This window comes from Hypomesus transpacificus, chromosome 15 (genome assembly GCF_021917145.1).
Source record: "Hypomesus transpacificus isolate Combined female chromosome 15, fHypTra1, whole genome shotgun sequence".
NCBI lineage: Eukaryota > Metazoa > Chordata > Actinopteri > Osmeriformes > Osmeridae > Hypomesus > Hypomesus transpacificus.
The window spans coordinates 12,742,589-12,755,139 of NC_061074.1; the positions used below are offsets into that span (position 1 = coordinate 12,742,589).

The 12,551-nt window shown below is 42.7% G+C and overlaps 1 protein-coding gene across 4 annotated transcripts in view; it reads left to right on the plus strand.

Moving 5' to 3' along the window:
- cadm1b (cell adhesion molecule 1b) overlaps positions 1-12,248 on the plus strand; it is a 68,149-nt gene extending 55,901 nt beyond the window's left edge. For 3 of the 4 annotated variants that reach the window (XM_047036478.1, XM_047036477.1, XM_047036480.1), the window contains 4 exons: positions 222-394; positions 4,435-4,488; positions 11,228-11,356; positions 11,745-12,248. In XM_047036478.1, the coding sequence (XP_046892434.1) occupies positions 222-394; positions 4,435-4,488; positions 11,228-11,356; positions 11,745-11,863 (475 nt within the window). In that variant the 3' untranslated portion in view covers positions 11,864-12,248. The remainder of the gene's footprint in view (positions 1-221; positions 395-4,434; positions 4,489-11,227; positions 11,357-11,744) is intronic. The other variant, XM_047036479.1, reaches the window with a different exon arrangement.
- Positions 12,249-12,551: the final 303 nt, after the last annotated feature.

Below are 12,551 nucleotides of genomic sequence, written 5' to 3' on the forward strand. Positions count from 1 at the left end.
CAGCACTCCCATAACCTTTCCATTTCTGTGTAGCATTTAAATGTTAGCAGTTGTTAGCGTGTTGTGTGTAAAGTGCATCATTAGGCCTGGACCTGCCAATGGCTGTCCTGAACAGATCTGCCAGCTCTGACCTTTAAACCCAGATTCCTGCTATTGACGGACACGCGTGACTGATGCGTTTGATATTTGTCGCCCCCCCCTCTCCCCTCCCCCGCCTCCAGCCCACATCAGATCAGCTGGCTGAGAGTCGACGATGATGTGCCTTCGCACGCCGTCATCACAGGCTCTGACCTCTTCATCGAAAACCTCAATAAATCCTACAACGGCACGTACCGCTGTGTGGCCGCCAACGCCGTGGGGCAGGCCTACGATGACTACATCCTCTTTGTATACGGTAGGTACTGGCACCGGAAGGATTTCATTGTACGGACTAACTTTGTTAAACCGTATACATGACAATAAATATCTTGAGTCTAGAACCATGGCAACTGTCACTTTGCCATCCAACGGAAGGTTGGACTGTGTGTTAATGTAGTATGTTACAGTAAGACATGCATATGCATGCATGACACGTGACGATGATGTAGTGTGCTATAAAGTAAAGGTCCTAAGAGAAAAGGTAAACCGCAAGAGCTGAGCTCAGACAAACATCCATGTCTGTCTGCTAACAGACTTATGGGGTTCCAGTTCTGGCTACCTTGACACTGTAGTACGTGATAGATAACTCTGACTAACGTTGATCTTCAACCAGATCAAGATGCCTTACATCTGATGTGCGTGACTGTCTATGTGACGTATATCTATGTAAGTGTATGACTGGGATAGTGCTGACACTGCCACTATGAGGGTGGCCATCATCGTGGCCTGCCAGACTGCTAGGCAGATGATGGCATCAGTTTGCCTCTCATAGCCCATGGGATTCCAAAAGCAAATGACACAGCTGGTGGACAGCACTGTTGAGACTCTTCAGCCTGTCATTCCTTTACTAAAACTCTTAACTGGGGTAACTTACGCTGTCATCCATCAAGCGGATGTTTCTCTCTCTCTCACCTTTCTTTAATCTCTCGCTCTCCCCTTCTCTCTCTCTCCTGTCAAGGCATCAGAATGGAGTGATGATTATGATACATTTGACTACATGATCCTTGTATGAAATAATGGTGTGACTCACTGCGTCTTATAAAGTGATGAGCTATGTTGTGTTGTTGTTTGTCATGGCTATGTTACTTGAATGGACCAATTTTCTTGTGAACTGCATAATGAAATGTTTGACTAAACAGCTTCATAATGTTCACTAGCGCATTAAGTCTTATCTTAGCGTGAACAAGGATACAGGCAATGGAGTGTCTGCCATTTTGCACCTTGTCTACACACAACTCTTTATTTCGAATACAGTGCTAGATGTTTACCACCTCCTAAATATATCTCTGGTGTTAACAGAGAAAGCTTTCGTATTTCGCTGGGCTCTATAATGAGACACAGGAGATTAGTAAAAGGTGCTAATAACAGTGTAATTATGTCTGAGATTCCTCCTGTTATTCTAAGGATTAAATACCAGACAAAAGCAGGTTTTTCCTACTCAAGAGAATAGTTTTCCCAGCTTAATCAGGGCAGCTATATTAGCTTAATGAGTTTGTATTTATGAACATATGTACATGTAAGCTGCGCACTTAATGAGTGTCAGCCTATCAGGAACATTACAAGACAGCCTTTTCCAACAAAGTTTAAATATACAACTTCCATCTGACATATTAAACCCAGTTATTGTATGTGTTGTTAGCGTTTTGTATACGTAGGATACTTCTTAACCTTCGTACTGAACACAGGACTATTATTAGAGCCAGCCTTGATACAGTATGGAGTTTGCCTTTTAATGGTTGTTAATGATGTTGTTAATGTTGTAGGCTTGTGGTTCATGAACCGTCTGCTTACGAGGAAATCTGAACAACCCAAGGCTGGTGCCAAGCCAGGCTGAGAGGGGAGAGAGGGATGTGATAGTGGAAGTCTCTGGCCAGAAGGAGGGGCTCAGTAACTTTCTCCACAGCCTCCATGTCGGGGCTTCCTCAGTGGGCTGTGAGCACAGGGTCCTTGGCTTGTGTCAGGTGTTAGTCGGCCAGATAAGAGTCTCACCATGGTCCTGGTATAAAAGGGTGTGGGTGCTATAACTCACACATACTGGCTGATGGCAGGGCAACAAAGCTGTATTTTGCTCAGTGGTTTGAACTGATGTTGACTGTTTGACCTAGAGCTTGCCGACATGGCCATGAAGTCAAAGATTCCAAGCAGCCATCTGGAGTGGGTAGCCACCGGAGCTAGTGCTAGCCAGTACTACTGGAACACTTGTCATTGTTGATCTTTTTAATATGAAAGGATATTGTGAAGTCATACATATTGATAAAAAGTATGTAATGTAATGTATATATGTATAGATTTATTTTTTATTTTTTTACAGTTGGGAGGAATTATGTTTGGAACTTAAACAGGAATTAATTAACCCTGAGTTCAGTAATCACACAATAGATTGAATAGATAGCTTTTATTGAAGCAGAGCTGGTAGCAGAGCCAAGCCCCATGGTGGAGGAGGCTAGTAGCAGAGCCGAGCCTCCAGCAGTTGGTGGAGACCGGTAGCAGAGCCGGGCCTGGTGTACGGACGTGGACTCGGGATGTGGCGGAGATTCCTAATGGGTCACGGCCGAGCAGCAGCTCAAGCAGATCCCCTGGGAAGCCTGGATAGATGACAGGGAGAAGCAGAGAAGAAAGGGAAGGGTGGGAGGGTGACAACAACATGCTAGCACAGGGACCAGAGGAACGGAAGATACTTTATACAGAACTCTTAATTGACAAAGGGGAGTTTGGTCACATTCTTCAATGCTTTACTGGGCTGGTGCGTATTAGTTTGATTGGAAACTGGGCTGATACCTATTAGTTGATTGGAGAAGGAGGAGTCTTGGTGTGCCAGCTTCCTCACAAACTTTAGTTAAACCTTTCAGGCACACTCCATGTTGTGTCCACTTTTTCTGAGTCAATAGTTTTACAGTGTAGAGTGATTTCATACAGTAAGCAAAACAATGGCATGTGAATGGGGTGTTGTAAAGCAAATCCACATAGAATCCTATAAAATAGTTAACCAGCAGAAAAGGAAGAAACAAAGACAAAAAAGAGCAGAAAACCAACTTGTTCAGGTTACTGGTTGCCAGCTTTATTTAAACACGCATAGCTGAACAATTACAGTCACATTGTTTCAATTTGTGGGTGGAATTTCTCAAATCAAACTCTTCACCAATACAAATGCTTCTTGAAAATATGGCACCTCCAAATACATTCATATTTCAGCCTTCATAATGTTGAGGCCGGAGTCATCCAGCCTGGAAATTGCCTGTGGAGAATTCTTGTTTGCCAGTTTATTACATGTGCCACATCCCATTCAGGCTTCTGTGAAAACCCTCTCCTCTGAATGCCCAATTTCCTCTCCCAGAATCTGACATTTCAGCTATCAGGTCTTCGGTCACCAGGAAAGACAACTCCCAAATATTGTTAGCAAAGAATTTGTACCCAATACCCCCCCCCCCACACACACACACACAAACACACACAACCATCACTATCACACCCCATCCCTTCTCATCCTTCCTACCCCAGCAGCGACATTATGCTGTCCTTGATGTTTTATCATTAGTTTGAAAGTGGGTGATCTCCCACTGAGGTCTTTTGATGGAGCACAGACAGTAAAGGCACGGAGACAGCCAGCCAATTTCCCCCGCTGTGTCTCCTTCTCAGCAGGGGCTTCTCTATCTCTGCTAGCACCAGAGTCGGCCATGTTCCTGTGGTGGAGACGCTTTCAAACCTCTTAGGTTCAGTACATACCTGGCTCCTATTTTGTCATTCTCATTATTTTGTTTGCGGGTTTGTGGAAGGACTAATCAGTACTCCTTAGGTGTCTGTGGCAGGCCTGGGTCTCTGGTAGAACAGCGAGGGGGAGCGGGATGGTCTGATGTCCTGAGTTGACTTGATTACTGGAGGAAATCAAGTTATACTGTATGTCCATATCGGATTTCATTTTCTCTTAATGAAATATTCATGAACATTTTTGGCTGCGGTGTAACAGTTCAGTCATATCAGTTAAGTCATGTCTGTTTGGCACATCTTCTATATTTTACCAACAGGATGGCGGTATTAGAGGTCTGAGTATGTGCCGACTTGGTGTAGTTTTTTAAATTCACCTTGTTACCTTCAAGAATAGATGATGTAGAAAGCAGCATCCTCTTACTAAAATATCCCCTATTATTTTCCTACTACCACACAAACTCTAATTCATTATTTGTAATTAAGGAAGACTGCTTTCCTGTTCTGTCACTAACGCCACATCAGTGACCTCTGTCACTTCCTCTACTTTCTATATTTCTTATACATGTCTTTATTTTTTATTTTTCCATCTAGATTCTCCCACTTCTATCCCCACACCTACCACCATCAACCCAGACTACACCCAAGGTATTGTATCTGTCTTCACTGTCACTCTCACCCCTGTGTGTGTGTGTATATGTGTGTGTGTGCGCGTGCGTGCGCGTGCGTGCGCGTGCGTGCGCGTGCGTGTGCCTTTGTCTGTATGTATGCACAGTCGAGCAGTACAATGAAAGAGAGATTCGGTGAGGAATGGCCAGAAAATATCCAGAGAGAAAGAGCGAAGGAGAGAGTGAGAGACAGGGAGAGGTAAAGAGAAGGAGTGAAAGGCCGTGAGAGGCTGCAGGCGGCCAGTTTAAATCAGATAGTCATGCTGATCGGTGCCATCCTGCATGGACAGCGCTGGGCTGTCACTGACACCTGTCACACCTCTCCCCTGCCTCATGTTTGATCGGGGGAAACGGAAGTGACTTTTGGATGCCCTTCTATCTTATCAGCATCTCCAGCTATATCTCCTGCTACCTGTGCCACCATACAATGCCCTTTATATCTTTCCACCAATGACAGTCACCTCACGTCTGTGTGGGGCTCCAAACATCAATAACAACTATTTTCTCTGAACCGTACTGTATGAGAAGGATGGAAATCGGTTTGTATACAAAAGAAGCTGCAGGATACTCTTCTTGAGAAAAGTTCTTATCTACATTGTGTCTTGATAAATGTTTCATTCTTTAGAAAGAAGAATGTTACATTTCGTGATAACCATCCTTCAAACTGTTTTGTAAACCAGTCAGTATAAGAGTCAGATTTACATAGTGATATACTATACTAGCGACTATGAACTGTTAGTGCTGCTAGTCCAAGCTGAGGCTTGTCACCTAGAAAAGTTATCCTCAAACAAAGGGTATAATTTAAACTTTTTCATCATAGATGAAATAGTAAATGTTAATAAATATTTAATACAAACTTATACACATATTTTTATTCAAAATTGTTACCAGGCTGCAGTGTTAGTATTTTTCAGATACACATACTTATAAAAATAAGAATTCTGAGAAGGTGGTTTAGAAAAACTGAAATGTGTGTCCCAATTTGACCATTAAGATGTCCCAGTTTTTACTTTCTTCAAGTGCTCACACAGACAGACCAAACGTTACGGCTGCCAAATGCATGCATCACAGAGAAAGTGGTTGGCCCACTTAGGAGATAATATATTTCTGATGAGCTGGCAATGAAAGAAATAGATTGGGAGAGAAGGGTTGGTGCTTTAAAAGTCTCTTGAAGCCTTATGTTGGGCAGGAGTTCTTGGCTGTTCAGGGAGGTGACATTTACAGTAATTGTGACAGAATGTGGCATTTATACAGCATAAAAGCAATCTAAATAGACTTGCCCAGTTCACCAGTAGCAGCACTGACAGATGTACTAATCATTTGTTCTCTGGTTCTTCATTTGGGAATACTATTTGCCAGCTAAACTTAATCCCCCTAATTCATTTGTGCATCAGTATGACTACTGCACTGTGCAAGCAGGCCTGTCTCATAGAAACCTGGTGTAATCTCATCTAGCTCCTTCTCTAAAGGAGCTTCACAGATCTGGCTTTGATCTTCTGCGTAGGTCAGAGACCTTCCCTGGTGGCCAGGGAACATATTTGGGGCCACTACAGTTTACGTCCCTGAGACAGGCCAGCCCAGGACATCCTCAGTGAGAAGGACAGAGGGGTACAGTAGAGGCTCTTTGATATATCCCAACAGAGAACTAATCAGAACCCTTTCATGCCCCTGATGGAGAGCTGCAGTGGCCATTTTGTGTGCGAGTGGACGGAATAGGGACCAGGAGAGTGTCATCAGCTGCACAATCAGAACTACAAAGCAGGTGGCGGGAACATGAAGCAGCTCCAGCCGGCGTTTTAGGTTATTTTAGGTCCTTTATTTTGAATATTCGCCCCCCAGGATGACGGTGTACTCTTTCAAAGAACTTCCTGGATCGATGGCTGGTTTGTGTGTGGACTGATGACCATTGCACTCAAATTTCCCTGTGGACAGTATTCTGTATACTGATAAAGAATGATCAAATTAGCAATGGGATCTTCTGATCTTTTCACTGACTCAGCTACTTGTATCACGTTCAGATACAATTAGAACAACAATTCCCCCTTTTTATAGATTACATTTTCTTTTGAGGACTATGGCTTATCTAATAATTTCCTCCCATAGTGCCTCCTAGTGCAATCCTGAGGTCTTTTCGAGGGCTATTATCCCAATGAAGGAGTCTGCATGGCTCTCGGCCTGCCATCATCATCCACACGAGGAGCAGACTCTCCATGAGGTCCTCTCACATCCCTCTCAGATGTGAAGGGAAATATTCTATGGGATTTCCGAGCCTGTTGTTACTACATTGCCTTGTCTTTGTGTGGCTCATCGTTAATGTAGAACGCAGCTTTTCATTTCCACAGTGTTATGTTTTCACACCCTACTACATTTTTCTCTTTTCTCATGAGTGCTTTATTTTTTTTCTCGCTTGGTGTAGCCTAGCAACAGGGCTTAAGGCAGTGGTTCAAGGCCTATAGGGTTTTGTGTTAGAGGACCAAATGCCACAGTAAAGCTTAATATTAAATAATATGAGTTAGGCTTGTACATCTTTACTACCCAGCTACCCAAAAACAATTGTTGTTGTTGTAGAAGAGGAAGCAGAGAGGAAGAAACAAACTGCTTCTGTCAGAGTTCACACTGTCAAGCTTTTCTATTTTCCACATAAAAGATGTAAATCTAGCATTACACTATCAAGAGAAGTGAGTCACTCTTCATCTATCAAAAACATGTATTTCTTGTGTTTGACACTTCTGACCTTGATTCAGTACTTTCCACCAGGCTTCATAATGGACCAACAATAACTTGGCACAAAGTTGTTATACAATGCACAATGAGGTAGAACTGTAGAGGTTTAAAATCATCTGTATCGAGCATTCCAAAAATATTCCCATGTTTTCCAGAAACAAGGTTATGAACATATTGTAGGTTGACAGAGTCTTTGATCCCTCACTCTAAACTAAAGGGTTCACACATTGAACAAAGTGCCAATTGCTAATATTTACTGTATCACACTTTAGGGAATCTGACATATTTGATTCAAACACTTAATACTGTAGCATTTGAGAGCATAAACATGCTTTAATTTAGCAATGTTACAGTGCAAATAACTTCTGTTCACATTAAGATGAAACATATATATTTTCAAGGACAACAACAACAACAGAATTATTTACTGTTTTAATTAGTCCCGGGAGAGTAAAATAATTTATCACTCAAGAGAATTGAGAATCAACATAGCTATTTTCCATGGTCTCATTCTAGTCTGTTGTCTACATGTGTGGTGTATATACCTACTGCTCCAGTAATATAATAATAAGATGTATTTATATTATATAGCACATTTCATACAAGAATTTTAGCTCAAAGGGCTTTTCATATAATCAATAAAAACAATAATACAAGTGATTAAAGTAATAATTAAAATAGCAAACAATAATATAACTACTAAAATTAGTAAAACCCTTCTGAGATAAATTTGTTAAATGCGTTGGTAAAAAGGTAGGTTTTAAGCTGTCTTTTGAAAATGTCTAGCATGTTAGCTTCCACAATATTTATGGGTAATTTGTTCCATAGTTTGGGGGTGTAATTGACAAAGGCCGCATCACCAATCTTCTTATGACTTTTTCTGGTGACCTCTAATAGGCCTGCATTTGATGATCGCAGTGTTGTAGCTAGTGTGTAGTTTATAAGAGAGTTAGCAATGTAGCTAGGTCCTTGTCCTTGTAGAGCTTCGTGTGTGAGGAAAATGACCTTAAAGTCAATTCTGAAGGTAACAGGGAGCCAGTGTAAAGTAGCTAGGACAGGACTAATGTGTTCTCTCCTTTTAGTTTTGGTTAATAATCTAGCTGCAGTAGCCATGTTGAGAGCTAAAGGAAGTGTTCTTTTTCCATTTTCTCTGCCGCCTTTGCTTTTTGCCTTGACCTCGGACACAATAACACGTTAGAAGAAGAAGAGTTTGAACAGTTTTCCTTCACTTTGCTCTTTTGTGCAAGGAGAAGTATTTGAAAAGATTTCATAAAAAGCAGCATGGCTAAAGTTCACAACCAACTTTCCATTCACCGTTTTTCATTTGTCGTTTTTTCCACTCGTACAACACTATCACTTCTATCAAATGTCAGGCTTGAGTTGTTTGTCTTCACCTTTTTGCTCAGTTGGATAAGGAACTCGATATTGCTATTGTAGGCTAGATAACAGTAGCATTGGGGTTGGGACGTGGATAATACAATTCCTTCTGCTGTATTTTCTTCAGCCGGGTAAAGGATGCTAAGATGACCCGTTTGTTTGGTACAATAATAAAAAAGGAGAAAACAATGCTAGAATGTGTTCCATGTATCACCTTTCTATAACAAATATTGAAGTGAAAACTGACCCCAAATTTATCGTACTGTAGATAAATTACTATTGACAATTTTTGGAAATGAACTGGGCTTGCCATAAAATATAAGCTTGGACTTAAGTTATTTTACAATTATATAGATTGTGGTTTTACTCTGTCTATGCAGGAGAGTCATTCCTGTGATTACAGCCATGTAATTACATCCGTAAATCAGACAGTGTTTGTGTGGGCCCTCACCACAGTTTGTTGCAGTATGACTAATGAAATGTAAAGAGTTCGATATTCTATGTAATCAGACCCTAGACAGACACACGCAGTCAGTCAGTAAGCCTGTCGAGCTTCACTGTCAGTGACCCGCAGTGTAATTCATAATTCCAGTGCAAAGAGGGGGGGGGGGGTCCGTCCAGTGGAAAAGACTCCAATGCTGCGCCGACATGGACATCAGCAACAAATCCAGTTTATTTGCCCATAAATTCCTGTCGAGGTGCACTTCCTGTCACAGCCGAGGCTGAAGGGGGGTCAGTGGTCCCCAAGCAACAAGCGGGACCTCATAGAAAGAGACACTGGACTGCACATTCATCATTGAATAAAATCTAAAGCTATATTTTATCCTGTACACTGGTGGAAGCCATGTGGGATGAATGATATTCCTTATGTAAGAGGCAGACATGTTGAAAGATCGCAAGCAAAGACACATGAAAATATGTAACATGCCATTTACCAACCTCTTGCCCTCTAAAAGGTGCCTTATGCCCTTTGGATATTATGACCTCATGCTGATATTCTCTGATTATTTGTAAACACCCTCAATACAGGCACACGCATCTGTGTGTTGAAATAAAGTATTCCCTCAGAGCGCTGGAATGGCAGCCTCCCTCTTCACTGGTTCCTGGAGTTGTCAAATGGAAAACAGCGGGGGTGACGTGAAGGTAGCCAAGGCCGGGTGAAGTGACGGTTGTTGGGGGGAGTAGGGTAACAGTGGAGGTAACAGTGGAGGGTGTTAAGAATAGGGGAGGGGGTGAGGTAATGATGAGGGGGGAGGTGGTGAGGGGAAGTCGGAGAAGCGGGAATGAGGTGAGGGCAGAGGAGGCAGGGTGATGTAACAGCAGAGAGCAGTAATGGCAGAGGAGAGGGGGAGGGGAGGGGGCAAAGTAATGAGGGGGCTGGGGGGGTTGAGGGAGGCGGTGTGACAGGCCCCCTCTGCACAGTCCATTTAGCAGTTTTATATTCATCACCGTGGAGTGTGGCTCGCCCTCTCTTCTCCCTCTGCTGCGTTCTCCCACACAGACGTGGTAGGAGACAGACTGTGCCTGAGACACAGCAACCGGCAGCAGAGAGACGAGGCTGAAGCCCACTGTATGGGCTGAATGGCTCCTGGCAATGCTCTCCTTGTTCAACGCACAGTAAAGTAGATCTGGACACTCAATCACGAGTTCGACTGCATCATCTACACAGTGTACGATACTAGTGCTACTGTAGTAGGCGCACGTGCTAAATTATATAGCAAAGTAGCAGCTGTCAAATTACTATTATTAATTCATGAAGGTGTCGGAGGCAATTTACATTATTATCGATGTTCTCACACCGTTACAGGATTCTATTCTAGTATTTTTTTTTAGTTTACTGTATGATACTCTGGGGTACAGTATGCCTCAGAATCCTTCACAGTATTCCATAACTTCCCACAGAACACAGATCCCCCCTCACTTAAAACTCGAGGAGAAATTGAAAAATGAAAAGTCTTTGAATTGTGTCTTGGTCCCTTATGGGACACAGTAAATCTGGATAAGTGGTGGAAGACTTTGCCATTTCTGACTTGTGAGCAGGGTGTATTTCACAGTGAGGGGACATGTAGCTTAGATTGATCCCCAGGATTCTGTCTCTGCCTGATGATTGAGTTCCATAACTTCCAGCTACCGCTTCTTAAATCTGAGTAGATTTTACACTTCTCTGAACTTTCTCTGTTTAAACGGTGGAACTGGTCAAGTATATCATTGTAATGCACATTGGGCTGGAACTGTGTGACATTTAGCAAAGCCACTTTTTTGACAGACTGCATTCTATTTTTATGCATTTAGAACTTCAACATGTAGGAGTGTGATTATGTGGGAGTTTGATCATATATTTCAGTGGAATTGTAACAGGAAAAACAACACATTTGCGCGCAATTCCTTTGAGTCATTTCCATGTAATTAAACATACAGTGAGTGTTGTTGTTGCGAGTCACATACTGTATAGCACTGTGCAGAATCTGAACCCTCTGACTGTTGACTTACAGTTTGAGTAGAACCTTCCCTACCATCAACTATTTATAACGACAATGACTAGTGTACAGGAGGCAATTGGATGGAAGACTTATTGTGATTCTTTGGATGAGTGTGTAAATAGCTGTCTGTGTCTCCAGACTCCAGAGCAGGCGATGGGAAACAACAGAAACTGGACCATGCTGTCATTGGAGGGGTGGTTGCCGTGGTGATGTTTGCCATCCTCTGTGCACTCATTGTCTTGGGACGATACTTTGCCAGACACAAAGGTAAAAGCTTGGTTCAGACTGTCAGTGGTTCAATACACCAGTGTTCCAAACACAATTTGATAATAGCACATTCATGGATAAAACAAAGTACAACAACAGCCCGTATGTACACCGGTTCCTTGCTCCCTGACTGGAATTTTCAGTGACTCCAGATCCAAGTGTAATGTTGTGATGTGTGGTATATATTTTATTTTATATTTTATTGTATATTTTATTTAAATTCTATATCCACTTAGTATTGGTAGTTTATGTACCCTTAGTATAGTTAGACCTCATATAAAAAAAATAAGATTCCTATATGTTTAATGTATGCACCTTCCTGCCAAAGCAAATTCCTTGTCTGTGCAAACGTTCATGGCGATTAAAACCCATTCTGATTCGAACGCAGGCACCTACTTCACGCACGAAGCCAAAGGCGCAGACGACGCGGCGGACGCCGACACGGCCATCATCAACGCTGAGGGGGGCCACAACAACACAGACGAGAAGAAGGAGTACTACATCTAAACTGAACAGGCCGGAGGGGGGGATCACGGGGGGCGGGGGGTCCTGAAGGAGCACTATATTTAACTGAGTAGGCCTGAGGGTGTGTGTGGAGGGGAGGAGGCGGGCGGGGGGGGTATAGGCATGTGGCGTTTGCGAGGAAGAGGTAGAGACTAAAGGGAGAGAGAAAAAAGCAGAAGAAGAGTGGAGGTCTTGAGGAGGCAGAATGGGAGGGTCTTGTCGGGGTCTCTCGCCCCTCCCCCTCCCAAACCATTGGGGCCTGTTCTGTACAGTTCAGTTATTTTACAGACAATTTTGTGCCTTGTTCAAATTTTTTTTTCTTTATGTTTGTTTTCTTATCCCCTAAGCTTATCATCTGTGTCCAACTCCTCCAGCATATCCCTTCTCTGAAGATGGCTTTAGGAGAAGAATGAATGACAGTGGTATTTGTCTTTGGTGTCCTGTAGCTCATAGCTTGTGCTCCAGGTTCTCAGAAGTGGACGTCTCTCTCTCTCTCTCTACATGCTCTGTGCTACAGTAGCATAGTGTGTCATGTAAACACAGGCTGCATTATTGTGAAAGGTTTACAGTATGTCTTGTTGAATATATCTCCTGATTTTAGCCCACAGACTAGATCTACACTTTGTGCTTGTGATGTTGATCTAAATTGCTTTCATACGGTACCCATCGATATATTTTACGGTCAACCAAG